The 15,436-nt window shown below is 38.2% G+C and overlaps 1 protein-coding gene across 7 annotated transcripts in view; it reads right to left on the bottom strand.

The window, feature by feature from the left end:
• Positions 1–15,436, bottom strand: part of LOC125464155 (voltage-dependent L-type calcium channel subunit beta-2-like) — a 330,964-nt gene that overhangs the window by 31,024 nt on the left and 284,504 nt on the right. For 5 of the 7 annotated variants that reach the window (XM_048556296.2, XM_048556338.2, XM_048556306.2 and 2 more), the window contains 4 exons: positions 10,498–10,620; positions 10,250–10,386; positions 6,631–6,707; positions 954–1,087 (listed from right to left, as the gene is read on the bottom strand). In XM_048556296.2, coding sequence (XP_048412253.1) covers positions 954–1,087; positions 6,631–6,707; positions 10,250–10,386; positions 10,498–10,620 — 471 coding nt within the window. Of the gene's footprint in view, positions 1–787; positions 808–953; positions 1,088–6,630; positions 6,708–10,249; positions 10,387–10,497; positions 10,621–15,436 lie in introns of all 7 variants that reach the window. The other 2 variants (XM_048556321.2, XM_048556346.2) reach the window with 1 other exon arrangement.

The following is a 15,436-nucleotide window of genomic DNA, read 5'->3' as shown; positions in this document are numbered from 1 at the left end:
TTCTGGTTGATGGTTTCAAATACAGCCAGTCAATTTTATCAGCAAATATTCATTACCATATGTGAAAACCAGGTGTCTATTATGATGACAGGTAGCGTAAATAAACAAACAACTTTTAATAAAATGATACAATATCACTTAAATGAACTTTGTTCAAAACATTCAAATATCTACTTTCTTTCTGGATGCCAGTAAGACTTTCCATGCAGGCCTACACATTTCATCTCTTCAGTTTGTTTCTAATTTCATCCACACTCACTTAATTTGTCATACATTTATTTAAGAAGTTACAAAAACATCCGTATGACCAACAAGAAAAAACACCAATCCATTCTCCCATCACATCAGAAAACAAGCCAAACAGCAAAGCAACAACACAAAGCATCATTACCACATAACTTAACATACAAAAAAGCCAAAGTACAGTGACAACAGCCAATATAAAAAAAAATTTTCTCTCCCCCCCCAATACTAATCAAAGTTTACACAAAGTACTGAACAAGCTAACACAATACTGATAGTCCTAGTGTCCAGATGTTATGTAGCAAGCAATGTCCCAATGGCATAATTAGCAAGATTTCTTGAATGCTTATGCACATATTTACCTCCGCGAGGAGCTCCTCCAGCATGCTTTAGAGCTAATCAAATCTAAACTTCTACAAATTTACATCATGAAAGGCAATCATTCACTCATTCGTAAAAAAAACCTTTTCCATGCTTATTGTGTGGAGGATTTCAATGCTAATTATGCAATGGGCAGGATCAACATATAACAATATAGACTTACCGATTTCTGCTTCTGTTTGGCTATAGAAGCATTTAAGAGAAAAACAAGAATAACAGAGCATGCATGTTATTGACTTTTCACAGGACACAAACAAATACAAGACTTGTTCAGTGACATACTGCTGGCTAGCACGTGCGACAGACTGCAGTTTAGGAAGTATGGTTACCTTCTTAAAAAAGGGCATTCTTTTCTCTTTAGACTGGGGAGACGTTAGACTGTTTACACTGGCTATAGGGGAGCGGTGATTTGCTGGGGAGTCATTGTCTTCTGCATCTAAGCCAGTGGCATCTAAATCAAAAGCTACATAGGCAGATAGGACCAGGGTACCAGGTAGAAGGAAAGGAAGGAAAACAGGAGTTGAATGAATGGGAATAATTTAAAAAATGTAGAATCACATATAAAGTAAAATATGGCAATGCACAAACTGTAAATAAAAGGAACTCAAAGACAATGTATCTATTTGTGCCAAATGTAAAACAAGAGACAAACACTTAGTTATGCCATAAATACTACGCAAAATAGAATTCTCCACAGAAAAATAGGAACAACAATTAACTTGCTTGAATGTTCAATTTCAGTTAACAAACTCAAACTCGTTTGGTAAGTTCATTAAAGTCACAAGATTTAAATGCAGAATATTATCATCACCCAATACCTTTGTCCCATTTACACTGGATTCAGTTCAGTTTCTGTGAATGTTTTCCTACAACCGTTGGGCCACTGGTTTTCATGGATGGTGATCCACTGCATTCACCAACATACATTATCAATAATACAAAGAGAAGATTCAGGCTTGAGATAGGCTCTGGCATGACATTTATTGGGCATGATGGGGGTCTTGCCCACTGACTGGACAGCCAGTTGTGCCCTATGCTGGCACAGGTCCCTTGATCAGGGACTAAGTGCCTTTGCACAAGGGACCACCAGAAACCTACGAACAGCCCTGTCTCAGGCTTCACACACAGCAAGGCCCCTGACCATTGTTGTTTGCAAGCCTGGAAGCACGATATATTCTTCAAGTTTAGTATTTTTTTAAATATAATTGCCTGTTTCAGCATCCCAATTGACAGTGGGGCAGGAGATCCCTTCACAGGCTTTATTCTGAGTGGAGGCATTAAGATGGAAGGGTTCAGAATGCTCTCTCACCACATTAACAACTCCACCACCCACCAAACCCAGTATGAGAAAGGCCAACAAATTTACATTATATCTCCCATATATGTTCATAAATATTAATATTAATCTGTAAATCTATGCATTCTGGAAATCACTGTTGTTTAAATGGTGTATTAAATGTAATGAAAACAGAAAACGTTTCAAGCGCAATGACTCTTGCCAGAAATAAAGAGGGCTGGAAAATGATGGTCTTTGCATTGTTGGCAAAGTGGGAGAAGCAGGGAGTGGAACAGACAATGAGGATTCCCAGGGTCAGATATTTGACTTATTATTGTGCTGTTTTGTTTCTCTCCTCTCAAGGCCTCAATTCATGGGCCAAATACCCTTTCAGGGGCACCACCAGGCCAGGTAATCACGGCTCTCTAATATACAGGGTCTTAAGCTCTGTCAGGCTTCCTGAGGGGGCAACATCGTCAGAAAATTTCATGAACACCACTCCACGATTTTTTGTAATTACAAAGCAGAGATGACAGAGGCTGGAGATGTGAAATTGCACTCAAGGACCAGTGTGGCGTGAAAGATAAAAGAAAGGAGAAAAAACAAGGGAAGATTCAGGTCTATAGACCATGACTCAAAAAGCTCAAACCATGTTATTTTTTTTCTTTGTAATTTAATGAAAGGCAGTATACCATAAATTAGTGGGAAGACTTTAAGGAGCACTTGCAGAGAAATTGTTCTAATTCTGCTTCATTGCCATCTGTTCACACTCAGCAGAATATCTAGTTCTTATTGCCACACACAGTTACAATTTAATTTTCAAGAAATAATGTCAAGATAGTGCTTGTATATCAGTGCATCCAATTACCAAACCTATCCTCCGACACCCAGCTCACATTTCCATTTCAGGATGCAGGCAAACAGATACAATTAATTCAGATGCACGATATACACTAAACCTACTCCTAGCAATTCTTGGGCTCTCTACCTTTAATATTACTGTTGATCAAATTCATAGTTAGAACTGTGGTCCAAATAACAATTGTAAAACATAGTGATCCTCCAGAGATGTGATGTTAATACAGTCAAAACTATTTCATTTTCACCTGGACAAAAGCAGATCCTAACAATGTTTGCATTCAATGCAACTGCCAATACGCACTGGAGCTAAGTACTGGGCTGGGATTATCACACTTGACGAAGGAATAGGTGGTGGGAAGGGCAAAAAAAAACCCTTGCAATTTGACTCAGAAATGGAGCTCTGACTGGGAAGGTCCATTGCCAACTTTCCTGAGCTGCGAGCAATTAAAGTGTGTATGTGGTCAATTAATTACCACTTTCAGGTCTAATCGCACCTCAGCACCTCCAGGTTGTACAAGAGCCACCTTTTCCAAATGATAAATTAATGTGAGCAGTCTCTCAGTAAGTAGCAGGATCTCTCAGTCTGCACTCATTTGTACAACACCAAGGGGTTCAACCTCGGACAAGGGTGTGGTTTCTGAGAACCCGCTGTCTCCCCCTCCCCCAATATGATCACCAATTGAGAACCACCTCCTTTCTGCAAACAACAGTAACACTTCTTGGCTCTGATCCTCCACTTGGGGCTCGGGGTAGCTACATCCCATCAGCAGCCAAGACCATGGCAAATTCTGGGAATGTTTGTCTTTGACCAGCTGTCAGTTCCAAGCAGGTGGGACCTCCCAGTCCAGCAACATAATTCCAGTAGAAATCCTACTAGCTGCCAATCAGCTGCCTGAATGTTTTTGTTGCGGTGGACTTTCTAAACAAAGTAGGTTTCTCTCTGCTAAACCAAAACAGGAAAATACCTGAATGTGAAGTGAATCTTTTTGACAATCCTGGGCTTTGGGACCCAATGGTTATTTTGATCATTTGCAATGTGTTGCAGGTGGATACAGCTAAACTCTTATGGACCGGTGACTTTCATCAATACCTCTGCTCTGTTTCATTCTGATATGCTTATTGGCATACCTTCATTGCCCATATCATGTATGAAAGCGAATGAATTACACAAGATGTATTAGGAATGAGAAAACTCTGAACTGCCCAAATTTTTACTCTCTCTAATTCTTAAATATTTCCAGAATAGAACTTCATAGAAACATTAAGGTTCCTTTCCATCATCAGGCAATACCTGGATAATTTACAGGTTTGGGCTGGCAAAAGGCAGGTAACATTCATTAAACAGAAGTGCAAGGAAATATCCATCTGTAACGCAGGAGAATCCAATGAGTATACCTCGACATTCAAAGACTTTGTCATCATTGAATCTCAGTTATCAATATCCTTCTGGCTATCATTGACCATCAACTGAACTGAACTAGGCAAATAAATACAGTAACTACAACAGCAGGTCAGAAGCTCAGAATCCTGCAGTGAATAACTCACATTCTGACTTCCTGACGCCAGTCCACCACATGCAAAGCACAAGGCATAGGATTTGGATGCAATACTCACACTTGTCTGGATGAGTGCAGCTCTAATGACACCCAAGAAGCTTGACATCATGCAGGATAAAGCTTGACTTCATCCTGCTTGACTGGCACCACATCCATAAACATTCACTCCCTCCACCACCAAAGCTCAGCAGCAGCAGTGTGTGCCATTTGTAAGTTGCAGCAACTCACTGAGGCTCCTTAAAGAGCATCATCCAAACCTGTTACCAGTACTATCTAGAAGGAGAAGGGAATCAGATGGGTAGGAAGACCACTAATTGCAAGTTCTCCTTCAAGTCACTCACCATTTTGCTGTCCTTCAATGGCACTGGGTCCAAATCCTGGATCTCTCTTCCTACAGAATAATGGGTCTATCTGTACCAAAAGGATTTTAGCCATTCAGGAAGACAGCTGATCACCACCTTCTTGGGGCCAACTAGGAATGAGTATAAATACACTATGGTTCCTACGTTTTTAATGCCCACTCTAATTACAATCATTTGAACACATCAGTCAAGGTTAACTGACATAGAACCATATTACATTAGCATTCTGAAATTCTTCCAACTTGCTGGAATCTGTCGTTATTATCCACCTCCCCTCCCCCCTCCCCAAGGTAGTCAATTAAGTGGGGGAAGTACAGTGCAAAAATTACGTTTGTAATTGTGATTGTGGGAAACACATTCAAAAGGAAGCTGGACATTTGGTCATTCCAAGCTTTTGTATGTTCTCATGGATACTGTCATTTGTTGCAAGATGCTAGATGCTGGTTTTTACTGCCAAGTGGTGCTCAACAACTTTGTACCAAGCTATTGCAGGAGCAACTTCATGTGAAGAATAGAGTAATACAAGACAGTGAAACACCAGCTTATGTAGACATGAGTGTTTAGGTAACGACTAGATAGATGGAGGGAGGGAGCTAGCCACCATATTGTTATTTTGGTTATAAATGTCATTCTGTAGATTTTAGGAATTAATATTGGATTGTTCAACTACCTTTCACTTGTTTTCACTGTATAATTCCACCAGTTTAAAAAGAAAATTGTGACTTTAAGTTTGAATATTAAAAAATTGCACACATTCAGTAAGAATGCAGTTGGTTAGTCTCAGAGAAGTTAGAAGCCTTCGTGAAGTAAGTGAATTTTAGCTCCTACTGTAATCCCAAGTAAATATCTGAACAGTACCTCAAGCAAGTACTAGTTACAACCTTAGATGATCTATACACCGAAGTTATAGCCCAGAGATCACTGATTTTCAGACTGAATGGAGAGCTAAAATGAATGTAACAAATGAAGAGGAGGCCAGTTATGGAGGGGAAACAATAACTAAATGCTTTGTAAACTGACTCAGGATATGATTAACAAGGCAGGCCACAAAAAATGCACAAAATTCTTGCTAAGTGGAATGGTGACACATAAAGCAAACATCGTACAGATTGCTCTCAGCAGTATCATTGTTCTGCATTTCAAAATCTGTTAATAACTTCCAGTCAAAAGACATCACATGATCATCAGCCATGATGGTAAAAATTTAAGTTGCATGGCAAAATAATCTTCAGATTTTACTTGAATTTGGACATAAATATTAATTCTCAACCTTCTGCCATTGAAGTTAAGAATCTCCTGCCTGTTTTGGTACAACATACTGTAGCTTCAATTTAAGTTCCATCAGGAGATTGCCTGTTTTCACTTCAGAAGTTGTGTTGTATAGCAATGATTAACTAACCACACTAAAGAAATCATATTGGAGATCTTCAAATATAATCTGATCTCTCCTCCTCCAATCAACAATTCAGTCATTAAATTTTCCTCATTAGAAATAAATCTTGTGTCGCTTTGTATGAATTAAGTTAAATCATAAAAGGTTTGCTGAGCTGTGTCACTGACCTAAGTAAGGCTACATGACTGATTTCAATCTGATTCTGGCCAACATCGATCCTGACACGTGCATTCACACAGGGATAACAATTTAAGACACAGGACTCACTGGGCAGTAGCTATACCTGTGGCCCAGACGTGCTGAGCTAATGGGGGATGTCATGTGATATAGTTTTGTTTTGAAAGGCCAAAGTTTGGAAGCTGTTCTATCTAAAGTTGTTCTTACTTTAAATACTGATCCGCAGCATGAAGATAAAATGCTCTCATTACTTTTACGTACAGGATACTCACACAGCAACAGTTAGAACATATAACTCTATATACGATCAATAACAATAAACTAATAATAATTACAATATTTATGTAATTCAGCAGGGAGAGAACTTGTTAATCCACTCACCAGAAGAGGGAGGAGTAGATCGCCTAGAACTAGGTACAACATCACCTAAACTGGAAGATGAATTTCCACCTGATTTACTAGAAGAGACAGATACAAATTAAATTTAATCATATTACTATCAATGACACAACTAAACAATAAAAATAACCAACTTGCATCAACTCAAATTCTGTGGACCCTCTGCTTAACTGTTCCACATTTTTTCAATAGTTTGTCGCTCTTATTTTTACTGCCATCACTACACTTAATAGTACTACAAATACTTCTCTGCAAATCATTTCTGAATGATGATAGTAGGGAACACAGAAAATTAAAGGATAAAAAAGATTTACAAGGGTAATTACATTCATCAAGAAAGATTAAATGGATTGGGACACTTGAACAAATCTGGGGGGCGGGGGGGGGAAGGTCACCTGTAAAAAGCCTTAAAGACCACGAAAAGCTTTGACAGGGAAGAATAAAGAAAGTGGTTCCACTTGTAGAGGATATAAACAATAGAGGACATACATGTATGATATTCATGAATAAAATAATTTTAAAAAATAAGGAGAAGCTCCTTCATGAAGAAAGAGGGAGTGAACAGAATGTGCAACTCTCTGCAACAAACAACCATCAGAGTTAAAAGCAGAGATATCATTAACAGAAACTGGACAAGCATATGGCTAAGATTGGCAAAATACACTGACCGTTAAATGGGAAAAAGAGTGGGAAAAAACATTTGCCTATAGCACAAACATTGGTATAGATGTGTTTAGCTCAGCACTCGATTTCCGACATGTAAAAATAACAAATAAAATATTTGTAATTTTTTTAAGCATGTGACGTTCTTGGTTAGGCAGTTTTTCCTGCTGTCATCCCCCACTTGGGAGGACTATTCCATTTCATCCTCTGCATTACTGTTTTTAATCAATGCTTTTGATTGCATGATGCACTGATTTAATTTAAGCAATGGCAGCTTTTTGATAGTGAATATCAAAATTTGAATCGTGTGTTATAGCTGGTATCCTTATCAAGTTGAATTATATCAATACATTCTTTACTTTACTACCCGTGCAGGTAAATAATTACATTTGCTGTCTAAATTTTCACATCAGCTACTGTTCTGGACATGGTAAGAAAGACATTAAGAACGTTGAAACTTCCCGACTGAATAAGTGACATTGCATTAGATCAGGGTTTCCCGATGTTGGCGTTGGGACCCAAGTGGAGGTCATGGGCTGAAATTTTAGAACTGCAAGCTCTGAGGACATTGTGGAGCTCGAATCAAGGTTCAAAAGCTATACACGCCCTCAAACAGCGCCTCTGAGGTCCAAAGTCTTCAAACCTTTTCTAAACAGTTGTTTAGGGAAAATGGGAGCTGCAGTTTCTGGAGAATCCGAGATAACAAAGTGTGGAGCTGGATGAACACAGCAGGCCAAGCAGCATCTTCGAAGCACAAAAGCTGACGTTTCGGACCTAGACCCTTCTTTTTCTGATGAAGGGTCTAGGCCCGAAACATTAGCTTTTGTGCTCCTAAGATGCTGCTTGGCCTGCTATGTTCATCCAGCTCCACACTTTGTTGTCTCCAAACAGTTGGATCTCTTTGAGGTCCAAACTTTTCATTGAGAGGGTCGTGATAATTTTTAAGCTTCAAAGTGAGAAAAAGTTTGGAATGCACTGTATTAGATGTTGGAATTCTAAAACAGAAACTGGAGAAACTAGGATTCCTTTTCAGTGCAAGATGAAATCGAAGCAATCATTTTATGGAGGCATAGAAGACAATACAGAACAAGTACCTTTGAAAATTATAATAATTTAAATTGCAACAATCAGAAAAGGGATCAGGGTTAGGGTTAAGATTAGATTAAGGATGCAAATCAATATTTGTGAAAAGTGAATTGATAACAATGATCTTCATCAAGGAGTAGAGGTCTTGGCTAAAGACTGGAAAATGCCAAAAACCATCTCAACATCTCTCAAAGGGAAAATGCCGGAATCTACTGCTGAGTACAGGTACTTCTGCTATAATGTGTGTTTCATTAATGTGAATTGGCTGTAATTTGATTAATGAATTGTGGATGCTGTTTGGATAACACAAACTTACTGCTGTGCAGGTATAGCGATTTTCTCTCACTATTTCTCTAGAACATGATTTTTAATGGCAATTTTCTGTAACGCGAGATCAGACAAGAATGCAACTATCGCACTGTAGGAGAAATACCTGTAGTCTTAGAACATCTGAATGCAATCAGGCAGAGTCTTGTGAAAGAGGAGTCATGGGGCCTTCTTTTGGCACAGTGGTCATGTCCCTACTCTCGGACCAAGAGACTCACATTCAAGTTGCACCTTCTCCAGAGGTCTGTAATAACACCTCTGAACAAGTTGATTAGAAAAATAGGTGAAAGGGAAGTCATGTTTGACTAATTCTTGAGTAAGTAACAAGCAACAAAAATAAATAAAAGGGGAGCCTTTTTACTGCACTGCAATGAAATGTTCAGAAGACATCTGACAAGGAGTCACATGCAAGATTGCTGTGCAAAGTACAAGCTCTTGGTGTTGTGGGTCAGATATTAGCAAGGTTAGAAGTTGTGACAACTAATACAAAACAGAGGGCGAGTGTAAACAGATCCTTTTAGCTTGGCACAATGTGAAAATTGTGTGCCACAGGATCAGTGTTTGCACCTCAGTTATTTGCAATCTACATGAATGGACTTTGACTAAAGTGAATTAGTGCATCATCAGCAAATTTAGCAACAATACAAAGATAGTAAAGTAGAAAGTAGGTTGTGAAGAGGACATGCAGATTAACAAGAGAGTTAAAGTTCAGTTAAAGTTATTATGTGTAGGCAGAAGTTTGGATTTGAGGCCACAATCAGATCATGTTTGATCTTATTAAATGGCAGAGCAAGCCAGAGAAGTTGAATGGCTTATTTCCACTCCTAATTCATCTTTTTCATCTTTAAAGCAGTTAGATGCCTAGTTGCAATCAGTGTAATGATATTTGTTTGCATTTGCAAGAAATTTGCAGACTAAAGTCATAAAAATACAGCTGTACAAACAATTTTAATGAACAAGACATCATGAGGCACCTCACTCGAGCAAAGTCTAGACCAATATAATCCAAAGTACTTTCTTCAAAAAGGTTTAATAGTATTTTAATATGTATTTGATTTATAATTGCCATAAGCAGTCTTAGATATATTGAGACAAGCTCATTTGTATTTTCCTTTTATCGTCATCACTCTAGTATGTACAAACTTCATCTGATAACTTGCAGTTCGCACAAATTTCACAAAACATTTTACGTTTAAAATAAAAATGAGGAGTCAAGAATAGCATTCATTAAAGTATTCCAGCTTCCCTTTTTTTAATTTTTGGGCCTTAACTACATTCAGTCCTCAGCAGAGTTAATCAAATCTGATTTGGAATCCGATTTCAAGCCTGACCTGAGTTAAAATTATTCCGCAGTACCATTTTATTTTCAAGACATCTGCATGATTTTCTCTTTTGCTTTTTATCAGACAAAGCTGATTAATCTGACAAATCAGAACAGAGGAACTTCAGCTCAGTTGAATCTGATCTAAATTATCGCACGCTAGTCCTACGCACTTTCCACATCCAGGTTGTTCTGTCCACTTACCTGGAGTGATATTTTCCTTGCTTCACCTTTTGATCATTCTGGAACCTCATGTTTTCTAATTTGACTGGACTCGGAATGAAACCTATTTCACAGCCTTCCTTAACCAGTCGTCCTATCCACCAATCATTGCTAAATTTCTAAACATGGGAAAAATGAAAGAAAAAAGCAAGTACATATATACACACATTGATTAAGATAAATTTTGCAAATTTTTGTCTTCTAAATGCTACAATGTGTATCGAACCTACTTCTTTGACATGTAGGAAATCCTTTGGTTCAAATGAGATAGCCATGCCTGGGACAGGGACATCATTATCCAGTGCTGCACTATAGCCAACATTTGTCCGTACTGCAAATGCAACAGGTTTGGTCTGCCAGGAGAAGAAGAAAACAAGACCTTTTTGAATTAAAAATTGAAAGAACTGTGGATGCTGTAAATCAGGGTCAAAAACAAAGTTGCTGGTAAAGCTAAGCACGTCTGGCAGCATCTGTGAAGGAAAGACAGAGTTAACATTTCGGGTCCACTTCTGAAGAAGGGTCACTGGACCAGAAACGTTAACTCTGCTTCTTCCTTCACAAATGCTGCCAGACCTGCTGGGCTTTTCCAACAACTTTGTTTTTGTATCTTTTTGAATTAAATGTTTCTGATTTAAGTAGTCCATTGACAACTTTGCCGGTGTTCAATGTTCAGCTGATGCCTTTCAAGAGAATCTCTCTACTGGTGCACTATGGCCTGCATTTACTACATCTCAAACTTACTTCCTAATAAGAGTTTAACATTATGCCACAGAGTGTATAAACTGCCTCAATGAGCACGGAACAGATTCAATTGTAATCCATTTCTGCAGTCTGGATTTGATTTGCACAATGGAAGCCAACTTCATCAAACACAAAAAGTATTCAAAATTGTTTGCGCTCATTTTTGAGTTTTAGAATTAAATTCGAGCATTTTTTCAATGTCAAAAATAAAAGCAAAGTTTACTTTTTTGCTGTCCAGCATCCAGAGATACCTGGTTCTCAATAATATTAGGCCCTTTCATTAGCAAAAATATACCTAAAATATTGGCCAGAGCTGTGTTTTCTCAGCAATTGAAGATGGATTGTCGTGCAACTGGACAATCTTCAATATAGTATATTGGCTTTCAACAAGAGTCCTTTTCTAGCTGGAATCATGGCACTCAAACACAGTTCTTCTCAGGAAGCTTTCATGAGACGCATTTGTCTGTGCCTCCGGCAAGGAGCCTCATGACACACAAGTTGTAGATGGAGTTGGAGATAAAACAGTGTGATGCAGACCTCCAGCCTGTAAACAGTCTGGTTAAGTGCTCTCCTGCAAGTGCAAGGTAGGAGAATAAAAACACATATTTTGGAGGACATTTACACTTTTCCTCACAATGTGATTTGATCATTTCAAAGCTAAAAACATCTGATCTAAAATGACCGAATATCACACCACTTCACTACCATTAATTGGAAACTACCATGTGTTTAAACATGCACTTAGTTTGATGAGCTACTGAAAAGAAACATTAATGAAGTGTTCAAATGATGCTTAATCAGCCACATGAATCTAATTCCTAATGCTTCACCCACTTTGATAATGAAAATTATTTCCTGCACATTTAATGGGATTTTATTAAAGCAACAGATGAGAACAGCAAAGATATACTAATTAACTTAATGAGACAACAGTTCGGTTACAATCAGAATCGTAAATATTCCATAATAGGAACAGCAATAATGCCTTCAAGTGGAGTGCAAACCTAATGTGTTGCTGGTATTATTTTTGTCAGATTGGAACAAATGGGTGAAAAGATGTAGTTTTAAAAAAGAAAATTGGAAAAGATTTTGACAGCACAGGTAGGAAAGCCTACTTCCTCTTTTCGAGTCAAAGCAACGCTTGCATTTTTCACTGAGAAAGAGGGAAAAGAGGTCAGAAGAAATTTACTTCTACTGAGTTTTTAGAGGAATCATTGCTGACAGTAGCTGAAACAGAAATCATTGCAGCCTATATTTTCTAATCAATCTGTTCAGCATTGTCATTACAGGCTTCTGGGACAGCTGGGACTTTATCCCAGGTCTCCAGGCTCAAAGGGAGGGACATTGCCATTGCACCTCAGGAACCACAGTGATTCAAAAGTGGGACAGATATTCAAAGCTCAACTATGGGGATAAGTAGCAAAAGGATTGGTTCATAAAAAGAGCATTACGTTTATGATTATGATCAGCTAAATTCCTTCCTTCTGTGAGGCGAAACAAAGTAGTTCTAAGGTGTCTATAACAGTAGGGCTTTGGTAGAATTAGGAGTACCAGTTTGGAGTACAATGTCAAATGTCATAACTCAGAGAAGCCTATCGAGAATAGGCACCAGAACAATACAGAATATGGAATTTCACTTTAAATGTTCGGTCCCAGTGGTCCAGCTGGATAAACACAGCCACTTTGCCAAGAAAATATCATGCAAGCATTAAAATTTGTGACGATTACACAGCAACAGTAAATTGGCAAATCTTGTTGGAACAACCCATTTAACTCCTTGCTTAAACCACTGAACCCAAGAAGGAAACAATGGAAAGCAATATATACAAAGAATTCACCCGAGGGTGAATTGTGCTATCACTGTGTAACATTAAGCATGGTTTTCCCTAAAAACCATTTCTGTGAAATGTTATACTAGGAACAGTGACAACACTTAACAGGACTGTATGGGAAGCAGTCTGTTTAAGGGAATCTTACAGATGAATTGAGTAGGAGTTAGCGTAGAGATAACAATGGAAATTTATACTTTGGGTACCAGATTAAACTGTTCTGCATGAAAAAAATCCTTTGACCTGAGGCCCATCCAAACTTAATCCAAAGACTTGAAAGTCCACTATCTTCTCAAACTATTATTCTGATGTGAACAGAAGGAGTGCGTTCAGCTCCTATCCATGTTCACAGTTCTGGTTTATCTTGGCAATGTTTACAACTCTCATCAGGTACCCACTGATATCTGGCTAATGAGAGTTCCTGAACAATGTTGTATTTTTAATAGAGGTCTCAAAATTAAAATAAGTTTTAAATGATTAAAATGTTCTGTGATGGAAAGATCGAACCATGAAGGAGTTAATGAGTTAGTCTACTATTTCAGGATTAATCCTATTGAAAGCTCATTGATGAATATGACTGTTTGAGAAAACATGTCCTATTCTACAAGCCAAAGAAGTTACGAAGAAAAATGATTAAAACAAATTTGATAATATTATACAACTGGAGGTTCATTCCAGCAGCTAGTTATCTGCTGGCTCCTTATTAAGGTACAGTACCTGGTAGTGTGGGGTGGGGGAAGAGAACCAGTTTCATGAAATACACACACTGATTTTCCATTCTCATTCAAAGTTGTTCGCTTCCTGTTCTTATTATTTGAAGATATACATTGTGTGATGGTGTTCAATACACGTATGTTCAACATATCAATTCGTGATATTTAAGCTTTGAGTTTTCAACTGACTGGCTTAACATCCAACACTGGGTCAGCTGCAACTTCATCCAGTTAAACACTGGCAACAGTAATGCCACCATTATTTGCACCATTAACTCCACTCTGGTTTATTCTCCTCTCTCTGACCAATGACTCAGGTTGAAGCAGACTTTTCACAATTTTCCGGTCCCACCTGATGACGAAAGAAGCTTCTTCTCCAATATGAGAACTGCCTATTCTCACCTTGTAACCTTGCCTGCCTTCTTTCTTGGCTCAGTCAACTCAGTTGCTGCTGAAAGTTCTGCAGTATGCCCTACTAGTGCCTCTCTATACACTCAATCACTCACTTCCTGTTTAAGAACTCTGTCACCTCAGACCAGGTTTTCGGTCATGCCTTATCAAGCATTTAACTCTACCTTTGGATCAGTGTTCACTTTTAATCAAATTATGTATCTCAGAAGCATCTTGTTAAAATTCATTCACTTTCTTGTAAATAGAGTCAAATAGAAGCAAACCAAAAATCTGGATAAAAGTAAAAGCTACTGCCCAGTCTTCTACTAATACAATCCACAGATTGATGTCAGCACAGGTTCAGCTCTATCGCACAACTCCTAAAATAATCGAGAGAATACTTTCAAGAATAAATTTTGTTCAACTTTTATTTCCTTTGCAAATGACATTATTCATTTAATTGTTTGATGAAGCAATTCATCTCAACATTAGAAACCGAGAAGGAAAGAGCATAGAAGCTGACTATTCAACCCATCATGACCGTTTGAAAGAGCTATTCAATGAGTTTGTATGACTGCTCTGTCCCCACAACCCATAAACATTTTCCCTGTTCAGGTTTTTATTTAATTCCCTTTTAAAAGTGAGTATTGATCTTCTTTTAATGTATCTTTCAGGCAGTACATTTCAGATCAGAACTTGCTACGTAAATTGTTTTTCACTTTGTGAATTTTGCCATTCACCTTAAATCTATGAGGTCCAGTTTGTGGTCCATATTGCTACTGGGAGCAATTTATTCATAAATAGAAGCAAAATACCGCAGATGCTGGAAATCTGAGATAAAAACAAAAAGCATTAGTGAAACTCACAAGGTCCAGCAGCATCTGTGAAGAAAGAAATGCACAATTACTGTTGAGCCCAAAGAGTTACATTGGACTCAAAATGTTAATTGCTTTCTCTGTCCACAGATGCTGCCAGACTTGCTGCATTTTTCGAGCACGTTGTTTTCTTTTAATTTCAGATTATTCATAAAACCATTTCTGATTATAAGCACCTGTCCCAAAACTCATCATAATCTTCTCTGCTTCAAAGGCAGTAATTGCAGTTTCTCTGACATTGCAAATCCCATACGGTAGTAACAAATCTCTTCAGCATCCAAGACTTAGCATCCTTGCAAAAGTGTTGTGCTGAAATACTCGATACTCAAGCCAAGGCCTAACCAGCGCACATCAGAAGGACCAGAAAGATGCACAAAATAAATAACAGAAGATTTAAGAGAAGTGCACTTAGAGTCATAGAGCTGTACAGTATGGAAACAGACCCTTCAGTCCAACTCGTTCTTGCCAGCCAGATATGCTAAATTATTGGCATTTGGCCCATATCACTCTAAACCCTTCCTATTTATATACCCATCCATATACCTTTTAAACATTGTAATTACACCAGCCTCTACCACTTCCTCTGGCATCTCATTCCATACATGCACCACCCTCTGCATG

This window comes from Stegostoma tigrinum, chromosome 2 (genome assembly GCF_030684315.1).
Source record: "Stegostoma tigrinum isolate sSteTig4 chromosome 2, sSteTig4.hap1, whole genome shotgun sequence".
Taxonomy (NCBI): Eukaryota; Metazoa; Chordata; class Chondrichthyes; order Orectolobiformes; family Stegostomatidae; genus Stegostoma; species Stegostoma tigrinum.
The sequence above is the reverse complement of the archived record's forward strand: the minus strand, read 5'-3'. Positions and strand labels throughout refer to the sequence as shown.